Source organism: Lepisma saccharinum, chromosome 1 (genome assembly GCF_977018435.1).
Source record: "Lepisma saccharinum chromosome 1, izLepSacc3.1, whole genome shotgun sequence".
NCBI classification, from domain to species: Eukaryota; Metazoa; Arthropoda; class Insecta; order Zygentoma; family Lepismatidae; genus Lepisma; species Lepisma saccharinum.
This window is the reverse complement of record NC_139229.1, coordinates 105,395,318-105,419,809: the sequence shown is the minus strand read 5'-3', so window position 1 is coordinate 105,419,809 and position 24,492 is coordinate 105,395,318. Positions and strand designations below refer to the sequence as shown.

The following is a 24,492-nucleotide window of genomic DNA, read 5'->3' as shown; positions in this document are numbered from 1 at the left end:
ATCTAACTTCCCTTGCAAATAAAAATTGTTGCCTATTATATTTTGTTACTGACATTACATGTCATTATATTTTTAGTTCTTATGTGCAGTACATCAAAATGTTCAGCAGATTAAATAATTTTAGGTACTGAAAGAAGCAAGTTCTTATTAGTAACATGACAAAGTGAACCATATGTGAAGATTCAAGATGGATTGTAGTGTTGTATTGAAGTTTATTTGTAAAAGTTCACCTTAAGAAATGTCATCCTGCATGCATTTTGAACATATGTGGTGGAAACAACACAGTTCTGATAAAAGTACAAATGCCTACACTGTTGTTATTGTTTGGTGAGAAGCTGTAGATGAAAACAGGTTTCAACTAAATGGTTAAGTGCTCATACTATAATTAGATAAATGTATTTTCTCACACAGATGATTTTGAAAATATATAACCAAATTTCCCAGTTCATAATGAGGCTAGTCTTCATGATGTTCGCATGTAGTTATTGGCATTGTGTAAATGTAATTGTTGCAACATTACTAATTTATTTTTACTTGTTCCTTTTAGGGACTGGAAATTCAAGCATCCGAAGAGGAAAACTTACAGTATCAGGCATGCCAAGGTGGGGAAAACCAGCTTGTTTTCAAAGGAAGTTCTGTACACACTCTTTCTTACAAATTTCATTTCACTGTTGCTTGGAACAGGCGTTGGGTAAGAAACCTACAATTCATGCACTATCTCAATTATGTTTAAAGTAACAACAAAAGGTGACTTTCTATTCAGGATAAACAAGTATGAAAATTTTGCCATTAGTGATAAAGTACATATTTAAAATTAATTGGTAAGTAGTAATTATCCACTGATCATTGGGTAAAGTTGCTGATAATATTACTAATTCAATATTTCTTTCAGTAATTTTCAGCTTGCTTCCACAGTTCTGCTGTATTGTTACTTTGCTTTATGATAATCTTTGTCATGACGTGTCCAGTCCACCACATTTTTAACCGAGTACATCTCACAGTGTAAGGGGTGACAACAATTTCTCAAGATACCCAAATGTCAACCTCACTTGCATCACTTGTTCACGTAATACACCCTGGACTGCATTTTGCAGACTAGTGAGGTGTCTGGACCTATGGCCAGTACAATCCTCTATGGGACTAGCATTGTGGGCTGTCCATATGAGTTTGTGACAGTCCCTTCATCTATTTCATCTTATCACCATTTGCCCTGATTTTCACAATTAGCTAAAAGTGGCAGAAACATGAAGTAAAATAAATCATTCATTCAAAATCGTTCATCTTTTTCTTCTCCTCTTGTACTCAGTCTCCATGTTTTGTTACCTCTTCTTTGCATATCTTTTTTTCCACTTCTTTCTTGGTCTTTTTGTATTTAGTTTCAGTTCAGTAATTGTTTAGAGCAGGCTTACTTTTTATTATTTCGCTTTACATGTCCATAGTATTAAAGTGTGTACATTTTACCTTCAAGAAAGAGTGGGACCCTAACTCCACCTTCATGGTGTGGTGCAATGCACAAGGGAGCTCCTTTTTTTTTTTTTTTTACATTTACAGTCAATTCCTATCTGTAGATTTGAAAGGTGCGCTATCACTTGTATGTATTAATTTGTGAATTTCTCTCTCTTCTCCTGAAGTAAAATATTGGCATATTTCTGCCAATATTCGTGACTGTACAAAAGGAAAATGACGTGGTCTGCCTTTTGGAGTTCCCATGGTGTGGCGAGAACCCAAAGACCACATAACTGACTGTTATTTTTGCCTGGTAAACACAAAGATTGTTGATAAGAAAAAGAGGCATAAGATCTCCTATCCCAATATTCCCTCAGCAATTCGACCTTCTCCGCACTCTTCAGAACTCCCAGTTCCAGTTTTTAATGGTTTTGACTCATCTGAAGATGAAGGCAGTCAATATGATCAGCAAGAGCATGAGGGTAGTGATAACGACATACAAAATATGGTTGCAGACTCTGACGACTCTGATACCAAACTTCCATCATCTCCTCAGCTGTTTAACCAATCGGAATTGAATGATTTAGTGCGTGACTTAGGGCTTTCCAAGAAAGTGGCTGAGGTATTAGCCTCCAGACTGCAGGAAAAAAAAAAACCTCCTTGGCCTCTCCGTAAAAGTTTCTTATTTTCGAAAGCGGGACCAGATTTTTGTGCAATTTTTTTCAGAACACAAGCAGTTTGTTTATTGCAACGATATTCCAGGTCTTCTCAAACAATTAGGTATAACTTCGTATTGTTCAACAGGATGGTGTTTATTTGTGGACAGCTCAAAGCGCAATCTCAAGTGTGTTCTCTTGCACAATGGCAATGTATATGGAGTGGTGCCAATTGGTCACTCAGTACATTTGCGAGAAGAACGTAATGACATCAAATTGATCATAATTAACTTACTCAGATATCATGAGCACAAGTGGATCATTTGCGTGGACTTGAAAATGGTGAACTTTCTCCTGGGTCAACAGAGAGACTTCACGAAGTTTCCATGCTATCTCTGTATGTGGGACCGTCGAGCTTGGGAGAAACACTGTGTACAGATGGTGATTGTTTTCAACACACAGTTCCTGCTTTTCCTACTTTGTCCTTTGAGAAGATCAAAGCTGGTGTGTTCGATGGACCTAACATTCGTGCCCTTGTACATGATGAAGTATTTGTCAGGAAGATGAACAACAGGAAGACGGCAGCATGGCTGTCTTTTGTGGCAGTTATTGAAAACTTTCTTGGTAACAAAAAGGCAGATAACTATGAGTTTCTTGTTAGCAGCATGCTGTTGCCATTTCGTGATCTTGGGTGCAACATGAGTGTGAAGCTCCATTTCCTGAATAGTCACCTTGATCAATTCCCCGACAACCTAGGTGCTATTAGTGATGAACAGGGTGAGCACTTCCATCGAGACATCATGACGATGGAACAGAGATATCAAGGGCGATGGGATAAACATATGTTGGCAGACTACTGCTGGAGCATCAAACGAGATTGCTCTGAGGACATCCACAAACTCCATAGCTACAAGCGAAAATTCCTGCCTGATTAGAACAAATTTGAACTTTGCCTCATAATAGATGTTACATGTTAATGTACAGTGAAAAGCATTAGTTCATAGTTATATTTGATTATAATAGAAAAATGTTCAAAATTCGACACACTTACATGTTTTTGTGAATACATCTTTGCAAATACTATTGTATATGCTTAATTTTACGACAGCGTGGCCACAAGTTCCACAGACATACCATGTCATCATGCGTGAGGTGTCAAATTTTGCAAAAAATGAAAATGTTCAATTATAAAAAAATCTGGAGCTTACAGAGAAAAACGAACTTCAGATTTGAATTCAGCACACTCAAATTAGATAAGAACAAGTGCTGGTATCAATGCAACAAAAATTTTGTTCCCCAGTGTAATCAAAACTGGTTGGTTGAGTATTGGGTCTTTAGACATGTGTTTGGCAATTTCTCCAACTGAGATTGACACTCTTCTTTCCTCCTACTTGGCAACATTGAACTGCATCATCATCAGTTGAAGGCTCTCCCGGTATTGGTAGTCTGATTAACTTATCACCTACTGGAACCTTAGATGAGGATATGACATTATGCTTGGATAGTGATAACTAGGGCTCGGAGGTTGATGATCTAAAAATTTAAAGAAATGTCCTAAAAATTATTTTCGTTCCAAAAATGAAAGCTTGATTTTTCATAAATTACAAGAATGTAGTTGAATAATTCGATAAAACCCTTTGTTTGGTAGTTTAAACTACCAAACTAAGTAGCAATTAAGTGCTAATGTAGTTTTCTTTATTTTTAATTCAAGTTACATAAAATCCACCACAAGGTTTTTCTGTATAAGTCATTCAATTTCTTTCAGAGTAGACCTTCCACGATACAGTAGTGCTACAATTATTATCACTACCAGTCCTAGCAGGAGCAATCACTATATTGTTAAGAGATCGAAATTTAAATACATCATTTTTTGATCCATCAGGAGGTAATCCAATTCTATATCAACACCTATTTTGATTCTTTGGACATCCAGAAGTTTATATTCTAATCAGTGGCGGCTCATGCTACTTATTGTTAGGAGGGCTGCATTCATAAAAAAAACAAAAAAACCTTACCTTAACTATTTGAAGATGAACTCCATGCGGCGGTCTTTCATTGAATTATTCATTTTTACTTGTACGATTTACCATTCAGAACACCAGATTATATAACTTACTGTCAGAAAACAAATAACTCTTTAAATCGTTTCAAAAACTTAAACTATCCTGCACTTACTGACAAGCGAAATGGACGCGTTACATGGCCGGCTACTGTTTCTCTCGGTAATAATTGCATGTTTATGTGCTGTGTCCGCCGTCTAGTCATAGTGTGAGAGCTTTCGATTTCTACCACTTGGCACCGTATATTGGACTGCATTGAATGCAGTTTGCTTTTTAGCATTGACAAGGGCCTAGCAGGGAGGCAAGTCGAAGCAGTGCTTATATTAGAGTTAACATGGAGATGTACTGGCAGTCCCCGAGGGGGAAGCAGCTTCATATACCAGTTTGCCGCTTGTTGCGTGCCAAGTGAATTTGAAAGCTCCACACAGCGCAACAGGATGCAGTAAGATAGCGGTAGTATAAATATTTAATTTTTGCACTAATGGCAACAAAATATAATTTGTTTGGGGAGGGCTGCAGTCCTGCAAGTGATTCTAATTCTACCTGCCTGTGGAATAATTTCACATATTCTAACCCATAGCTGGCCAGCATCAGAGAATATGGTTGTGTTTCGCGTACATATTTTTTAAATATTGGGACTAATTTTGCTTTAAAACAACATGTTAAATAGATAATAGAGGCCACCAAGAGAACCTCAAAGTAGGCTTCACAGAAAGTATTTCAAGTTTGCTGGAGGAAAAATAAATTTACCACAATAAATGACTGTATTTTGGATTAATGTCGAACTTGCTAAAAGGTTTATGTCAGGAAATTTAAATATGTAAGTTATGCTAGCAAATGCATTTAAAATTCACAAAACAACAAGGGAGGGTGAAAAAGCCTAAAAATGCTATAAAAATGGCAAAAAATACTGAGAAATGACATAAAAGTAAAAAGGAGGGTGAAAAATGCAAAGGGATGCAAAATAAAAATAATGTTTTCTGGTTCGAACTGAAGTGAAACATACTTATATCTGGTTTAGCATTGTTTTCAAGGCTCATAAAAAAATGATTTGTCATCAACGTCCGAGCCCTACTGATAACAATAAAGACCAACAAACAAGTGTATGTAACATATGTTTAGACACAGCTTTGTCAGGAGGAAATATGTATTTGATTACAGTGGCATCTGATATTCTATCAAACTTGTGACCAGAAACTACACACACTCATTGTTTCACGTTGAATTTTGAGCATATTTCTTCTCAGTTTCATGGAAAAATAGAAGCACATGCAATAGTATGAAGTTGACAATTAATACAATGTCACAATGAACTTCAAATCCAGAAGGTGAACCATCACAAACAAGAACAATATGTTTGGATCAAATGGAACAATTGGTTTTATTTTTTATTCTGAAATAATGCTGTGGAATTCTTCTAAAGAATCCTTGGAACAGTTCCATCGGGTATTTTTCTTCAGAGTCGAGATTTGGAATAAACCTTTTCTGAAAACTCACCATACCCATTTGACTCTGGACAACATATTAAAGTTCTTAGGCTACAGACTGATTTCTTTATCACTTGTAATATATCCTAAATTATCAACATGTTGAAATTAGCTTTCACTTATGGGAATTCTGAAGTATAACCTTTTGATTCTGAATAAACTAACATGGGTGTTGACAATTATGAGATTTTGTGCAGCATCTGATATGATAACAATAACTGAAAATAAGCCATCTTCAAGTGAAGATGTGCAACTGAAAAATGTGTGCAACCCATAAGCTTAATGGAAATATCAGGAATACTGCAATTAAATTTCAAATTCTCTGTCATTCATTAATTGTAGTAGAAAAGTCAACACATAATCTTAGCAAAACATCCTTTTTCATCACTGTAACTGGATTTGAACCTCAGTCCAAGTAAGTAATTAGTTCCCACAATCCTGATGTTACTATTTTTGCAACATTATCTCCTAAGTTTGAATGGAAACTGTAGGTAAGTATAACATAACATAAGCTTTTCTGAAGATAGGAACAGCTCCTGGTTTCAGTAGAATGTCCACTTTGAATGGCTTTATTGGACTCGTTACATCTCTATCAAATACTGCACTACAAGCAAAGTCTTGTTTGATTTGCATACATAAACCATCTAGCTTACCCGATTGTGTAGTTTTATATATTTGATAGCTATATTTTTTTCAAATAGGAGTAATTATATTCAGCCAGGATCACCCAATTAAAGGATGTGATAGTTTTTCCAAACAAATGAGTTGGTAGAGTTCTGCACGGGGCCACTTTCACTCGCTCGTAATTTTTTGAGTCTCCCACCTCTAGCGTATACAATCAAATATTTTTATCTGACAGTAATCACATATTTAAAATATCCGCCGTGGTAATTTCAGCCCACAATCATCTATTTCATTTTCATAAATCGCTGCATTGATAAGATAGACTAAATTACATCTTGGAGATGGTGATTATGTTCACTAAAGTTTCATATTCGGTATGTGCTGTCACCATGCTTGAGATTTAGGAATGCTTGGACGCAAACAGATAGCTTGTTATTACCTACACCTTTAACCTTTTGGTGCCCGATCGTCTCGATCGAGATGCTCTTAGGTAACCCTTGGGTGCCCGATCGTCTCGATCGAGACACTTTGTCAAGATCGTAGTTTTTACGTTATAACTTCGCTATTTTTGGCTAGAATTCAGATTTTCTTTTTTCATATTGTTGTTAACACATGTATTTAACAGAAATGAGTGTTGCATGATTTTTTTCTTCATGAAAATGGCAGGAAAAAGGAGACTTCTTTTTTGCATCTTTTTTCAAGGGAAAAATTTGCCAACAAAGGAAGGCCAGCATTGTTGTTCTAAAGCAGTGATTTTTGGGGGATTCCCCCCTCCCCCTCCATATATACGCCGAATGTGCATTCATTTTATATCGTCTGAATCTGTGATTCATTCCACGTACAGCGGTGTATCATTCATCTCTCTAGGGCAATTAGCCTCCGATCTACACTCATTTTATTGAAACTCTGCATTTTGCTCAAAATCGGCTCTGGCACCAAGGGGGTTACCTGTGAAAAGGGCCTGGGGCTTCAAAAGGTTAATCATTACATTGGTAGACTGACAGGTGTATTTGGAAAGCACCTTTTGTACAAATGTAGATTAAACAATGTAACAGCATACCCTGTGTCCACTTCACATTGTATAATACGATTGTTAATGTTCAAATCCACCAAATGTGTCTTGGCTGTAACATGATGTATGTATTATGTCTAGCCTTAACCTGTTGTAAATTATATAGTGAGAATGTTTATAAGTTGCTTTGAGTTTTGATTAACAAGGAGTTATCATTCTGAGTATGACCCCTTTGTACCAGCTGAGATTTATGTATTTTAGAGTATTTCTATAGTCCTTTGAGTGGGTGAATTTGTCCCAGCTGATTTGTTCTGGAATGAATCAGATGTCAGTCTGTTGCCTTACTCACATAGGAAATGTGGCTTGTAATTTCATTGTGAATGAATAGTTGTGTAATGTGATGCATATGTGGATAAGGATAATAATGTCATTCCGACCTATTGAGTACCTTTGTTTAAAGAGATGTAAATTCTTCATTCAAATTCATATCGAATTTGTGAACAGATCTTGAAGCACTATGATAGGTTCGGAGTGAAGGACATGGTAATGTAGATTAATACTAAGTTGTACAAGATAAAAACCAGACGGTGAACAATTAACATATTTAATAGAAACTGGACGTTTTGTCCAAAAACATTCAAGTACATTGAATCATGATATAGCAAGAACACACACAGAATCACAGAATACATCTGCTTATGATTTCTCTTCTTCTGGCCATGAAGACCATGCTTTGTAGCAATATGCTTAATACCTGGACCGTAATACACTGTGTGGCTAATCTACGTCAACTCTTTATCCCAAATGACTGTCCCATACATGCTGTCCTCCTTTTCCCCATGGTTTAGTCATTAGTTACAACCCTGATCATGACAACAGTGATTTAATAATGTTAACCTGTCTGTAATATACCACACACATAACCAGTGCTCGAAATGGAAATTGATAGCTGGGTGTATACTCTGGGGTGAAAATCAATAGGTGGGGGATGCACAGCCTGGTGGCAAATTTGCAAAAATTCCATTTTTTTTCAACTTTAAAATATTCTGCAGGAGGTTTGGTACCCGGGAAACATTTTTTGGCTGTGCCCCACCCATTCTTATTTTTTTCCATATTATTATTAGTTTTTAAACTTGAGCTGAAAGGTAAGCAGAAGGTCATTAAAGAGTCACAGAACATATATTCATTGCAGAAACTTCTTTGAAAGTAGTGGCTAAGTTGGTTGGAAACTTGAGTTTTTTTTCAGTTCAGGCTCAAATTTGTCTCCTACAATGGCAGTCTTCTTCATTTTTTTTGAAAAAAGAAGGACTGTACTTGTTACCGCTGCTACTCTTCTTTCCGTCTCCTGCTTCACTATCACTTGAGAAGGGAAATGAACCAAGGTCTTCACTGGCGCCAGCGATATCCTTTAAAGCAATGACCCCCTACAGTGTGTACCTGTTCCATCTTAGCTTTGCATTCGGCACTAGCTGCACGATGCAACACATACTCTTAGTCCAGTTTCGTCATGAATCCTGGTGTTCTTTCTTCCCTTGCATTTCCAGAAACTAACTATTTGTCCTCTTCTACTTCTATCGTTTCCGTGATGTCCTGATGGGAAATATCAAATAGATCATCCACTGTTATCACTAATGTTGCCTCTCTCTCTCTCTCGAGTTGTCTTGTGGTTGTCCTCTTCTCATGCTTACACATGCTTTGCCATTTGTGGTAGAGACTCTTATCTCATATTCAAAACAAAGCACTTTAAGAAGAACATCAGATTTCGCAGGACTCCTGTCTTAAAAGCAGATTGGGAGCAATGACAGAATACCGGAAGTATCTCCGATTGCTTTCAAATTCGGCATCCTAATCATGAATCTGCAGTTAAAAATTGGCGGTTACGTCTAGAAAATGCGAAATAAGTAGAAATAAGGGGATCCGTGAACGAAGTAAGCACCGGTGATTTATGAAGGAAAGAACAATTTTTTGCCATGATTAGCGTTCAAAAACTATGTTTATGAATACCCTGAATTTTAACTATGCTTGCATAACCTAACCTAACCTAACCTTACGTGAATAGTTTGTGGGGCAAGTATGTTTTCCACATTTACTGATGACGCCATATTGTCACATGTAAAGCAATGCTCCATGGAACGGATAGCGAACTTCATTTGTTCACATCATCAAACATGGCGACCATATTAGTGTAGCAGTAAAAGCGGTAATGTATGCACATTTCACATTTTCTAGATGTGACCGCCAATTTTTAACAAAATCTACCCCCCTTCCCTGTCAACATCACTTTCACGTGTTGTTTCACATTCATTTCATATAGACATGGGGCATGTGAACATGAGGATCTGCACTGAAAGGAGCGCAGACAAGCACTGAAATCGGTCTTGGGCAAGTTGCGAATTATGTGCACTAATAGACATTAGGTCACTGCACTGCCTGCTCTCTCTGCCAACCAAGCCAGCCTCCATGGTGGCTAGTTAGCACAGTGTGCTACGATGCCAAGGGTTCCGAGTTTGACTCCTTGCCTGGGCATGAGTGTTCTATGGGAGTGTCCCTTCATCAATTTCATCCTATCATCACTCATCCTCATAATTGCAAATAGCCAAAAGTGGAAAATATCCTTACTTTGTTTCCCATCTTGAACATCGAGATGTCCTTTTATCTCACTTCCCGACTGAAATATTTCCATCCAGCCCTATTGCTGAGTACTGTCACAATTTGTTTGTTGTTGGTGCTAATGATATAACGTTGGAATCTATTGTAACACCTCTATGATATTAATTCTAACATGTTGAAAAAAGAAAGAGGCACACAGTTCCAAGTTGTGCACATCACATTGATACCAGATTCTACTATTGTTCAGTGTTCTCTGATACTCAAGAATTTACCATGAGCTGTTTGAAAGAGAGAAATGCACTTTCAAAATTGTATTTGAAGAATGAAGTATCCCACTGCATCCCCCCCTGAATCCAAAGTGTTCCGGTATGCAATTGAAAGTGAATTAGCTAGGGGGATGCATTTGGTAATTTCTGGCATTCCCCTGCATTCGCCCTCACTTTGAGCACTGAATGGCCTCCCCGATGACGCAGTGGTAGCGTCGTCGCCTTGTAATCAAGGTGTCCTGGGTTTGATTCTCGGTGGAGGCACATAGTGGTTCCGATCCCATTTTAAACTGTAGGTCCAGTCCCGATTAGCTTAACTTAAAACAACAAATCAATACAATCAAGACTGAATGTAACGATGTATTCATGTACTCCATTCTCATCCCAAACATACAACAAACTCTCATAGTCATGATAACCACAAAATATAAACTTCCTTACTCTTTCTTCTAATTCTGTACCTATCACTATGAATAAATACACTATATACCAAAAAGTAATTTGGCAACCCATGACAGTAGGTTATTTGACTCGTGCGGCCATCCTGTGACCTGAACCTGTCTGATGTGTTTCAGTAAGCAAGAGAACCAGTTGTGAAGGACGTGGCACCTGGTGCAGAGCTGTCTGACTTTGATAAGGGTGTAACGGTGGGATGCCACTTTAGCAGGTTGTCCAGCAGAGCAATAGCTTTTAAGTTAAACAGGCCCAAATCAACTATGGCATTAGTCTGGCATAAGTAGAAAGTGGAAGAACATGGGAATGCCAAGCGTTCCAGGTGACCAAAAATTATGACCAACAGAGATCACCAAACCCTAACACGTGAAACTGTTAAAAATCGGACACAGTCGATCGCCACTATCAGACAGGAGTTTCATGCAGCAACAGGGGTATCCGTTTCCAATGGAGCAACTGCAACATGAGCCCATTATCACAAAGACCAATAAAGCTTGGAGGCTGAAGTGGCATTTGGATCGTAGCAACTGCATACTGGAGCAGTGTAAATTAGTTCTGTGGAGTGACGAGTCGGGGTTCACACTGTTTCAGTCTGTCAAATGAGTATGAGTGTGGTGGATATTCAGGGAAAGCCTTCTACCGGAGTGCAAAGTGCCCACAAGGAAATTTGGTGATAGTGGCATTATGTCATAGGATGTGTCAATGTACTACGGTGTGGAACCACTGGTGGTTGTTTGTGGAAGCATGGACTCAGTTGTACTGTACAATTCTAGACAAGGATTATTCCAAACATTGTTGCATTTTTACAGAACCCCTGCTACTACCAGGATGACAGTGCTATGTACCATGTTGCTTCTGCTACTTTTCGATGGTATCAAGACAAGAATGTTTATTGCTTGGATTAACCTGCACAAGACCCAACCTCAATCCCGTTGAACCCCTTTCGGACGAGTTGGAACAGTAGGTGAGGTTTTGGGAGATGCATCCAATGCCCCTTGCCCACCTGTCTGAAATTTTTCAAGAGGAATGGGGGAGGATTCCGAAGACATCTTCACAACCTAGTTGAGAGCATGCCTCAGAGGGTGGCTGCTGTAGCAGCTAGAGGTGGCAGCACCAGGTTTTGACAGAGCACAAACTACAGATAAGCCTTACAGGTAGGTTCCCATGATAGATTGTGCATATCAGGGTCGCCGTTAGGGATGTGCGGCGTGTGCCACTGCACAGAGCCTCGCGCTTTGAGGGCCTTGCCCTTCTAAATCAGTAATTCATTAATTTCTTGTCCGTACAAGCGAGATTACATTCGAATAGAGGGAACAAAAAAAAAAAAAGGAAAGGAAACATAATTCCTGTGAAACGAAAAATTTCACCATAACGAAGTTGAATTTCTCGTAACGGACAATAGTATCCATTCTTGTCAAGCCATCAGTCAGAATTTGCTGACAAGGAACAGCAATGTATTTGTGAATCCAACTTTCCTCGATTTTCTGTCATATATTTTTGCTCGATAGGGGACAGGCACCATAAAATGTGCTATTTGTCTACTCTTCAAGCTGAGGGACAACACATTTGAGGATGTGTCGCCCCACATTTGGAATTTATGATCTGGCCAATTTGAGAAAAGATGAAAAGAAGAGGTGGCATCAAAGTCCTGAAGGACCGCTTGGGCTCTGTGGCTCTTGGGCAAGTCACTGTGTTTACAACCGCAGCAAGATTTCTCTGCCAGTAATATGAAACTGTCTTCGAGTGTTTGGTACTTCAAGTAGTGCAAAGCACATAATGCTCTCGTGTTAGAAAGTATTGAGTTTGGGTGCAGATTTGTAGGCACTGAAAACTCCTAAAACAAGTAGGCAAATGGGCACCAAATGATAAGAAGATGCACTTTTCTGTTCTTTGGGCTGATTGTGACAACGATGGTAGTTGAAATTAGAAAAAAATTACTTGAAGTAAAAAAAAAAAAAAATTAAACATACCTATTAGAGGTCTGCACGGGCCTAAATTGTAAGGCCCGAGTCCGGCCCGGCCCGAGGAAAAGAAACCCGAACCCGACCCGAGTCCGATAATAAGTAAACATGAGCCCGGCCCGAGCCCGAAAACATAATTAAAATTACTTTCCAATTCAGCATTTGAAAAAAAAAATGGGCACTGTTGTACTTCGTTAACTAGCTGTTATAAAAAATGTATTCTCATTCTCGAAGTAAACCATAATTTCAATAATTAAAAATTATTTTTCGATGACAATATTCGCTAACAAAATAGCCACGAGGCCCGGGCCCGACCCGAGCCCGAGAAGTTCTGGTTATTTATGGCCCGAGTCCGGCCCGGCCGGGCCTAGGCCCGAGGGCCTGGCCCGAGCCCGTGCAGACCTCTAATACCTATTACTGGGAAGATGGCTGCCATGCAGGCCCATAGCTAGGATTGATCTCCAGCAGCTCACGGGTTATTAGAGGGGCTTTGTAAACAGAGTCCATTTTTCAAAAGTTTAACAGTATTAAATGAAGGTAAATTATATGTGTGTCTGGGGGTGGGGGGGTCATTAACTTATGTAAAATTTTGCAATTTCATGCAAATACATACAGTAAAACCTCGTTAATCCGGACCTCAATATGCCGGACTTAGCTTAATCCGGGCTGCAGAATGCAAGGTTTTAAATGTAGCTAGAAGCACTGCATTGTCATATTGCTTTACATTTTACTGTACTGTATAGTGTATTTAGGCCTATGCTCTTTAAATACACCATAATAAATGTGTTCTGTTGCTATAAACGGAGTTTTAATTCAGTTTCTACTGTTCTTTTAGGTTATTTCAGTTAATCTGGACTTTCGTTAAACCGGCCAACTTATCCTCCCATTAGTCCAGATTAACGAGGTATTGCTGTATTTTCTATATATTTTGAAACATTGATTAAAGTGTAAATTGACTGCTATTCAAATCATCCCTTTCTACACACTCCATACTACTACTTTTGATAATACAGATATTTATATCACACAAGAAAAAATGCACAATATTCAGTCATTGTGCCTACAGTACATTCCACACCGGGCCGAAGCAATGAAACTCCCCTTCGTTCCCAAAACTTGGGAGCTGTTGTTGGCCTTTGACACAGATGCAGAGGAAATTTGCATGATAACGTCAAAGTCACAGATTTCTCTTTATCCTTTATACAGCCGATCGGTTTTCGAAAGTAACCCCTCTCTCGCCGTGGCCTTTGCATGCGATTTTTAAATTTTTACACTTATTTCAGAAAAACGTTATATCTCTTGACTATTTGAGCAATCTACTTCGGATAACTTTTGTTTGAAAGCAAAAACATCAGAGCACGCGACCGTGTACAATTCAGAAAGCCCAAGTGAGAAAAACGGGGTTGGGAGGGGCCAAGTCCCCCAAATTTCAATGAAAAAAAATCTGGTGTTTGCCCCCTCTTCTCCCGTTATTTTGGAAAAAGGGTGCAAACTTTTGCCTTGTTTTCAAAGAGTAGACCTTTTGGGTTTCTTCCACATGACATTTCAAAGTCTTATCTCAACATCTGTCAGCGTTTACAACCTCACATACAAGTATGAAGGTCCTAAAAGCACATGAATGTTGTAATCGGCACCATGGGTCATATATGACCCATTGGCTGTTTTCGCCTATACTTTCTATGGGTCATATATATGACTGTTTAAAGGTTAAACGGGAGACCGTAACAGAGCAGCGAAGGTACAGCTAAAAAATCTCCCCTATGAAGTACTGAGAAGTGAATTTTCAAGAATTTCTTCATCAAGTTGTTAGCAAAATAATATCTGCTGTCTACATTTTCACTCTTCACTGCAAACCTATTACACAAATAGTTTTACCTAATGTCAAAGCCGCTAACGGCAGTGTCAGTGGGGGTTACTGACAGTTCCAGGGAGGCTTGGCCTCCCCCCTTGGCCCCCTGGCTACGGGCTTCCTCCCACGTAGCATATTGGTTAGCGCTCTAGTTTTAGACCGAGTGGTCCCGATCGGAACCCCCAAAATTTCGGCTTGACACAGCATCATGAGGACAATTGAGGAGCTGCTTGAAAAGATGATGTGGTGGTCTCCGGTCTCCAAAGCCAGAGAACAGCAATGATGGGACTCGATGCACAGACCACGGGTCACTCAAAGAAAATCTGTTGGCACGCCCTGACCCTCAGAGGGCTGGAGTTGTTTGTAGCACCATTAATGTGAAGAACTTCAAAATTATGGATACGTTCAGTGCTTTTGCATAATTTCATCCCAGTACGATTAAATATAAGAGTTCTAAAAAAATGCTCTCACCTTTTTTTTAGAACAATCTCCCATCTTCATAATATTAATTCTTCAGAATCCAAGCAAACAGCAAATTAAGTTTGCTCTATTAGTGTTTCCCCGCAAAACTTTGGGAATATTGTTTAACAACTTGTCATAATTTGTAATAGTCGAGTAGAGGAAAAGACAAGGCCATAATCTACACGATAAATTGGTAAATACATTGGTTATAAATCATACATGACTTTGTCTACTTGTTTACATTACTTGTGGCACACGAGATTGTTGAGTGGAGAAGGTTACATAATTTAGAATTACATAATTTGTATTCATGTCCAGATATTATTAGAATAATTAATTCAATTAGACTTAGGTGGGCAGGCCATGTGGCACAAATGGGAGGGGAAAGAGGAGTTTACAGGATTCTTGTTGGGAAACCTGATGGTAAGAGACCTATAGGAAGGCCAAGACGAAGATGGTGGGACAGCGTTGAGATAGACCTAAAGGAAATCGGTAGAGATGGAAAAGAGTATATAGATCTTGCTCAAGATAGGGACTAGTGGAAGGCCTGTGTTGCAGTCATGAACCTTCGGGTTTAAGAAGGCTAGAGATTTAATTAGTTAGCAAGTTTATTTGTGTGCTTATTATTCAGTTTCCTTCTTCTTTTAATGAAAATTCTCCATCCCACAAAGGTTGCAAGAAAAGTTTATCTAGGGCATTTTTATTGAGTTCTCTGGTAAGAAAGTCAGTCATTGTGATTTTAAGACATGAGCCCATCTTAGTGGTCAATGTGGTTGAGCGGTCAACCCCACCGAAAATTCCAGGTTCAAATCCTGGCCTGGGCTTCAGTGTTTAATTTCATTTCATTGTGAGTATCCATAAATTTCATATAGTGGTGGGCATGGGTGCTTCTGTGATTGTTCCTTCTTTAATTTCATCTAACCATCATTCATGCTCATCGTTACAATGTGCCTAAAGAGACAGAAAAGTGACGCAAAATAAGATATGCTGGAATAAACATACGTTTGAGAACAGTCCTATTGCTGGGACAATCAATTATTTGTCTCTTACTTGTGAATGCACAGCACTCAGTTTGCAGGAATTTTTTTCATGGTGTTTTCATTTGGGCTTTTCGAGGTGAGCAATTCGCAACACAGGATTGGTGTTCATCTTTATTTAGTCTCTTATAGGATGGTATTCAAAGCACTTCAGATTTTAAACAGCGCTCGTAGCACTCTCGTGAAAGAATAAAGGGCAAATTTACAATTTCCAACCTCAAATTTGTCTTTTCAATAAGATTTTGCTACTTCTCGTCAGAAGGAAACATGGAAAATAAATATCACATTTTCTAAATTATATTTTATAGAGCGACTACAAACAAAAGAACCTTCGGCTAAAATCTTCGTGCACCTTCCCCTCGATCCGTTCAGCTCGATCCATAAGGAAGCATGGTTCACCCTGCCCCTCTCCTCGTCGTGGGAGTACGGTGCCCAGAAGTCGCTGGTCTACGCAGGTCTTTCTGCTGGTGGTTCCACTATAGTAGTTTCAACATGTACTTGCGGACAGATTTATTTCTCGGAAGAAACAAACTAATATAATAATAAAAAAATACACAGTATATTTCACTTCAAGCCCGTTGCCAGAATTTATCTCCAGGTAGGGGGGGGGGGGTCATGGGTTATCAGTGGTAGCTGTGTAAAGCAAGTCCATTTTCAAACGTTTAACAGTACCATATGTGTGTGTGTCTGTTTGGGGGGGGGGGGGGCTTATTAAGTTTATAGAGGACACAGAAAATGTAGAAATATCATTCACACCCTTTGTTCCCACTCGTAGCTGAAGCAGAGAGAATATTCTAATTACTTACCGCTACTTTGACTTTGGGTCATAAAGAATGTGATATTTGTTCTTTTTATTATGTGAATTTAACCTTTACCAAGTCTTGAGCAAAATAATATCTGCTGTCTACATTTTAGAGGGGGTGAGCCCCCATGGCCCCTGCCTGACTACGGCCCTGTGTCACTTTCTAAGCGGGCACGTTCTAGGTTTTCTGCCTTTCCTCCCTCTGACGTCAAACTATACAACTCTATCCATTTCCAAAAAAGATCTCTCAAGGCAATCGGTGAGCAGATCAACGGGCCTTGGGTCGGAATGTTCCCCCGCAGATGAATAGAAATAAAGATCTGGAGATATTTAATTTTTATTTCCTGACAAACCCTCCCAGAGAAGGGGCGTTTGCAAATTTTGCCAGATTCTATAACTATGCCCAAGTCCCAACAAGTTTCAAGTTAATGAAATCATTCTCTACCTTCCTTGTCATTCTTGTTTGAGACAGTAGTGCGTGTGGATGTTTAGAATACGAGTGTGGGAAATGACATATCTTGGGAACGAGACAGATTTTGTAAATTTTAATCAGGATCCCAAAAGGCTATAAAAAAGGAAAGAAGGGGGATGCGTTTTTAAAAAGTCAGAAGGGCGACTTCGAAAAAATGTTACTACCTCTAAATACAGTTTGCTTCAAATTCCGCGGCAATGGATAAACGGAAATAATGGCAAAATACTGGGGTTTAGTATTAGTGTTGTTGGTGATTAGTCGCAGCCGTGAGTGCCAGTGGCATTGGTGATCTTAAATTTAACTCTTCTGTGAGCCAGGTGGCAATGTAGGAACAAATTGCAAGGAAGAGTGTATTTCATCTTCTGCACCAAATGATAGGTTAGTTCTGCTTCTGCTTCTACACTCAGGTGATTGACCGTCGGGTTTAAATAAGGTAGTGTCTGCTGCCACGTTCTTTTCTGCTGTTACATAAACTTGCATATTTGTTTGACAATATGACACTGCAAATAGTATAAAACAAAAATATTGGTACACACATTATTGTAACATGCGTTATCTCATTTTGGGTTGTCAATTTGTGAAACTTAGGTCACTCGTCTGTCGTTGGTTAGCAGACGAATTCCGTAGCAGGACTAAATTGATGCTTATTCTGGCTTATTCTTGCTCCTGACCAGTGCGAGGCAGCAAACTTGGCCTTTAAATAATAAATTTGCAGTACATGGCTGCAAACACAAAGGATATTTATTTAGCCCAGAAACGAGGTCTCAATCAGCAAAAGTTATTAAGAAAAGTTCTTTACCTTGATTACACCTTCCTCTACAGGGTGTCAAATTTTAGATTGGTAAAAGAAGAACACGCGTGTGGGTATAACAATAGATAATAATTACATGATACTAATAACCATGCTTGCTTTAGCGTAGAATTTTACGAAAAACGAATGATGTCGATAATTTCAATTTTCATAATATAGGGGCCTCGCGGATTTAATTCACACAGGGCCTCACGTTCTCTAAAGGCGGCCCTGGTGCAAATTGTGACATTGTCACTGGATTTTCCCATTTTATTTTATTTATTGTTCAGTTTATGTATTATAATGGCTTCCAGAGATTTCTTACCGAGTGGCATAATGTATTTATTTTCAGAGTGTGGCTCAGCAGAAGAGGCATTTACTTCCCACGCCTGAACCTTGAATGACTGCCATTAGGCTTCCCATGTGAAGGACTGCTGGGTCAGAACGAACCGAGCTCTTTTATCTCATCATGAAAGGGAAGACTGAGAATGCAGAGAGAAGGGAGATATGCACAATTGAACTTATAAAAAGGATATATACATGCATACATATATATATATTAGTATATATTATTTTTTCATTGATGTGTTACTACATATGTCAAATTAGATGCTGTACCCACTTGGTGTGTTAATGGTTCAGTTTGAAGCTCTGTTTAGAGCCTCTGTACGTAGCAACTGTATATTTCTCCCTGAAAATATTTTGTCCACCTGAAGGTATATTTAATTTTCAAAACGGAAGATCATTATTAGCAGTGATAAAAAGACCAAAACATATTTTAAGAAAGTAATCTTAACTTGGAATCGAGAAGACTGGAATCAAGAACCATACATGAAGAATAATTTATAAATCACACTGAATGTGTTTGTAATTATTTTGTTAGGAATATAAAGTGCTGAATTTATTCATGCTAGATTTAATAAGAATACCAGGAAAACATAAAAATGTAACATTATGTGTACATAATAGAAAAAATATAATATAGAAATACTTTTTCGATATGCTTTTGGAGAGGATAGACCTTTATTGTTACATATATCTGTATGACCATATATGATACTTGAAAGTATTCTCGCATGATAAACTAACTTCAATTCTTCATTTTCTATCTAATTACTCTTCTTCAATTGGAATCTTAATTTATATGAATGTATACCGTATATACATTTGGACTGAGTCTCTACCAATACTGGCATAATGGTATTGGTAGACAGACACCACTGGTGTCAGTATCTCAAAGCATCTATTTGAATTTGATTACTGATACCAGAGTATATTTTCCTGTAACGTGGATATCTTGCAATATTTGCTGTTATTTTATAATTTAATATCCTTAGCGAGTTTTGCAAAATGCTGTGAAGTACATTTACAGACTAAATATTGTAGAATTACGCAAAATGCATGGTTATCATTAAATTTGCACCAACGTTGTGTGGTACAAATAGATTTCATGATTAAATATTCTGATCATATGTGAACCTCTCAATATTTCAAAACCAAACTTTTGTGTATTCATACAGTATAATTGCAATAGAATATTAATACATTAACATTTCATAAAGATTTGAACAACTTTAAATTGTTGCTATACAATTTCAAGAAGAAAAAGTATCTATCCCAATATTTCATGCTATACATTTTATATATAAGAAATAAAAATTACTCTTTTACATTACAAATGATCACTAATGATATCAAAAGTACTCCTACAGTCATTATGTGTGGGTTGCTTGCATTGGTATTTATAACTCATTTGCTGTAGTTCTTAAATGTGTGTAATACTTTGTGTAATCAGGAAGGCATAAAACACAGTTACAAAAATTTTATCAGTTCACAGATTTTTTTTTGTAAATACATTTTTAATTGTGTAAATATTGTTTGGGAAAGTGTTGTTTCCACAAATTTAATAATCAGTTATACTTGGAGAAACAAGTACAAGTTGGAGTAATATATTTAAAAGAAGATAAAAACATATTTGTGTTTAATCATTGGTGTAAATTAAATATATAACAAATCAAAATGGAAAAATATATATATATTGTATTCTCTTTAGCCAAAGTTGCCAACTTCACTATTTGCTGTAGTCTTTTTCCTGAAAGTATATTATGTTTTAAATATAAACTTGTCTAATCAATTGTGTATGTTTATTCTATGCTGACATGTCCTTAAAGAATGATAATATTTATTAGTTTTAACTCCATGAATGAACTATTAGAAAAATTAGAATTACACATTTTGACCACCTTCAATATTAGATAGCATAATCATGTATCTCCAAAGGCCAGCAATGAACAAAGTCTGAAGTTACCTGCCAGTGAAAACTGGTCCATTGTAAGAATACTCCACCAGTCAACAAGGCAAACCTATGCTGTAAGTGCAAAAGTTTGTAGTACCCTATTTATTTTAACAAGCAATTTACTAAATCCTCAAAATATAATTTTGATACAGATATAAAATGATTTCTTCAAGACAATGAATTCTTCTGATTCCTAGAGAGGCTGTATTATTTATTATGAATAAAAAAACAAAAGTGGAGTAAGCCACTTCATTAGTCTATGTCGTAGTTCTATGTTCAAAGGTCCAGAAAAAATGCCTCTATTAAATGTAGAACTGCATAAATAATTTTTTTTTGGTTGTTGAAGCAATAGTTCCAGTACTTTTAGGGCCAGTTCCTGTAACAACATTGATTTTATATTCCATAAACATATAACAACTTGAATCTAATCACTACTACTTCAAAAATAAATGTGGCACATTAAGTTCTCTGAGAGATTTCTGTGTAAACTTATGAAATTAGAAATATCCATTCATCTGTGTCCTGTTTATATCAGAATCAAAATAATTTATTTCAATTATTCTATGAGAACTAGAGCAGCAAAAAATATCAAGAAGTTCAGACTAGTAATGTTATGTATCACAATTCATCATTTCAACCTGTGACTAATTCTTTAAAAATTACTGATTATAAAAAAGGTTACTTACAGTTCAGTGGAATTTGTTTGAAATCATTGTTTGAGGTAAACACTGAGATTAACTTGGTAGATTGTTGTCTTTATGTATGCCTCATCTTGTCCCCACCATGGCCTTGCTGTGTAAGGAGTCATGCTTTGAGCTCCAGCTATTGGATGCCTGGAGATTCGAGTCTCCTGGGGGAAGCATAACAACTTTTCTCTTGAGGTTTTGCCCTGTGTGTGGGACCGGTGGCCACCCACCATCCTGAGGAAATTGGGGAGCTACGACTGAGTAGCGTAACCATGAAAACCTACAACAATGACTGGGGGTTCGTCGTGCTGACCACACTTTATCCCGTAACTGGTTAGATAATTATCTCCCACCTCAGGTGAGTAAGTGAGTAGAATCAGGTGGGATTGAGGCCAGCAGTCAGAGGTAGGCTCAGGCCCTCAATGGGCTGTTGAATTGCAGGTTGTTGTTATATTTCCTCCTCTTACTCTAACTGTAAAATTGACTGAAACTGTTCTTGACTAGCAGTAATTACAATTGTGTTACTATTCATAATGACCAATTGCAAAGAAAATAGAGTTACTTTTTGAGTAAAGTGAAACTGGAATTTTATATCGCTGGGAAAAAATATGTGCATGAAAGTGAAGAATTCTATGCAAAATTTGGCAAAGAACTTCTTTCAGAATAATGTGGAACTTGTTCAGCAGTAGATAGGTAACAATTAAAGTCTTGTTTGTTTCATTAGGTTATAAAACAACAAAATATGCAGTTCTCATTTTTGCCTGAATTAGGGCAATGACAACACCATGGAAATAACTTTTTATATTTACAATCTAAATTGGTAGTTATTCATTACATTTTGTCCAGTTTTTAAATATACAATGAGGCCTCCCTGACAGCATGGTAGTGCCGCCATCTTGTATTCCTGGGGTTCTGGGTTGAATACCTGGTGGAGTAACATTGCACTGTGGTTCAGATCCTACTTTCAATTGTAGGTTGAGTGTCGATTAATCTAGTTGGCTTAATCTTTGGCAAACATTAAATATAGTACAGTGGTTGAGAGAGAACATATACATGATACAATTGTTGTATTGAATCTGTATGCTGTTCGTTTTCAGTTTATTTACTGTTGTTAAACTACACTGGCTGACAAAAAAAGTGAAGCACCCAGAAGGAGTGGTCGAAGATTACCCCATTTCGGTATACATGCATACCATTCATGTGTGAGTAAATGATTAGATGTACAAGGATCTGTAATGTGTAGAACGCTCACCAGAGGGCATTTGTGACATCACCTCCTATTGCTGATAAGGTGGGACCAGTCACCTGCTGTGAGTCAGACAGTGCAGCACGAAGTTCAGAGAGGAAAACGAAGCACCGGCGATGCCTCGCAGACGCGTTAGCCGATCCAGCAATTGACAGCATTTGACAGAGGCCGCATTGTGGGACTGCATGAGGCGGGTTGGTCGTATCGGGCAATTGTCAGGCATGTGGGCCATTCAGATGTCACAGTGGCCCGATGATGGAATCAATGGGTACATGAGGGCACCCATGCACGTCGTGCATGTTCAGGTCGACCAAGAAACACCACCCCGAGGGAAGACCGTCGTATGGCGCTACAAGCAGTGCGGGATCCCACAACTTTGGCACCCGTCATCCGAGAACATGTACTGGACACTCTACAACATCCTGTGAGTTCCCGCAAAGTGTCTCGACGACTCGCATCCGCCGGATTCGGGACCTACCGCCCCATGCGCCGGTTGCCGTTGACACCACAACACCGATGCCTGCGGTTGGTGTGGTGGCATGCTCGGGAGGCATGGACAGAGGATGAATGGTGTCGCATCATGTTCAGTGATGAGTCCCGCTTCTCCATGACCTCCGATGACCATCGTGTGCGGGTGTGGCGGCGTTGAGGGCAGAGGGCACATCCTGCCTACATTGTGGAGAGACACACAGGTGTGACCCCTGGCATCATGGTATGGAGAGCCATTGGATATGCGTTCAGGTCACCTCTAATAGTGCTTCGGCAGACTTTGACGGCACAGCGATACGTCACAGACTTTCTGCGTTCACACGTCCTACCCCTTATGGCACAGCACCCTGGGACAGTGTTCGAACAAGATGATGCACGACCACACATAGCCCATGTGTCTATGGACTACCTAGAGCATGTTGAGGTCCTCCCGTGGCCAGCACGATCCCCGGACCTCTCCATCATTGAACATGTGTGGGATGACATTGGACGGGGACTCCGTCCTAGTGCCAACCTGCGGGATCTGGAGGGACAGCTGCAACACCTGTGGACGAACGTACTCAGGAGAGGATCCAAAGGCTGTTTGACACTATTCCGAACCGCATAAGGGCATGCATTGCGGCAGAGGGGGTGCAACACCCTACTGACCTGGCGCCACCATTCCACCTGTAACTGCCAACGGGCTTGACTCTTGCATCCTATATTGTAATCAGTTCAATAAAGGTACATGGACTTTCAGCATATGTAGTTTCATTCACGTCCAACCACTCCTTCTGGGTGCTTAACTTTTTTGTCAGCCAGTGTATATAGTATGTGAAAATAGTGCATCTTTAAGTTTTAGTATTAGTGCAAACTGATAAAGCACATCACTAATAGTACTGTCCTTACTGCATGAGCAGTAACAGTGTTTTCATAATGATAAAATAAATAAGTTCCACCACACTCATTAAACTGGCTCCAAGGAACAGACTAAAGACAACACCAATAGACACTACAAAATAAAAGCAATAGTAACAATTAAAATTTTCTTTTTTTTGAATACGAAATTGTGAACAGAAATGTTAAATGGTATACCTTACAGCTGAATAATATATATCGAAAATGAAAAAAATATCAGAATTAAGTTTTACTGAAATGGAAATGAAGAAACTTTTTTTTGTAGTAAAGTTTCATTGAAAGTTCAAGACATCTAACTCAATGTTAGTACAGATTACTGTATTTGCTGATGTACAAGGCAGACTTCCTCTTTTGTGCACATTTTTGGGGAAAGATTTATAAATGAATTTATAATTAATTTACAGCATTTCAAATACAAAGTAATATGTAAGTCTGCTTTCGACAAATAACTTGCCTAATCTAAGTAGGAAATAATACATGTTATTCTTCTTCGTTGCACACCACAAGGAACAGTAGCATACACAGGATTTCATCAAGGGGGGGGGGGGGGGTTGTTTCTAAAACTTTCTCCAAATTAACATTACCATTGTTTTATTACACTTTAATTAAATAATAATACCCCTAATTAATTAATAATGCTAATAATTAATTAGTTGAATTACTACTAGTATTATTACTAATACCACTATTAATATTAAGTAGTAGAGGTCTACATAAATATAGTATTTATTTTTTTTATTTAATAGAACGAAATTACTTTCTAGTCATTCAATTTTTAACAAATTCTAGGGAGCATTTTCTTTGTTTCTTTGTTACGAAATAATTGTGTAGTGAACGAGGTGAGACATTTTAAGTGCGAAGAAAATACATAAATACAAAAATATATTAAAA

General features: G+C 38.2%; 1 protein-coding gene across 1 annotated transcript in view; it reads left to right on the top strand.

Moving 5' to 3' along the window:
* The window catches only part of BNIP3 (BCL2 interacting protein 3), a 70,524-nt gene extending 50,403 nt beyond the window's left edge, over window positions 1-20,121 (top strand). The window contains exons 5-6 of the mRNA XM_083135826.1: window positions 548-691; window positions 18,340-20,121. Coding sequence (XP_082991952.1) covers window positions 548-691; window positions 18,340-18,391 — 196 coding nt within the window. The 3' untranslated portion in view covers window positions 18,392-20,121. The remainder of the gene's footprint in view (window positions 1-547; window positions 692-18,339) is intronic.
* The last annotated feature ends 4,371 nt before the right edge of the window (window positions 20,122-24,492 follow it).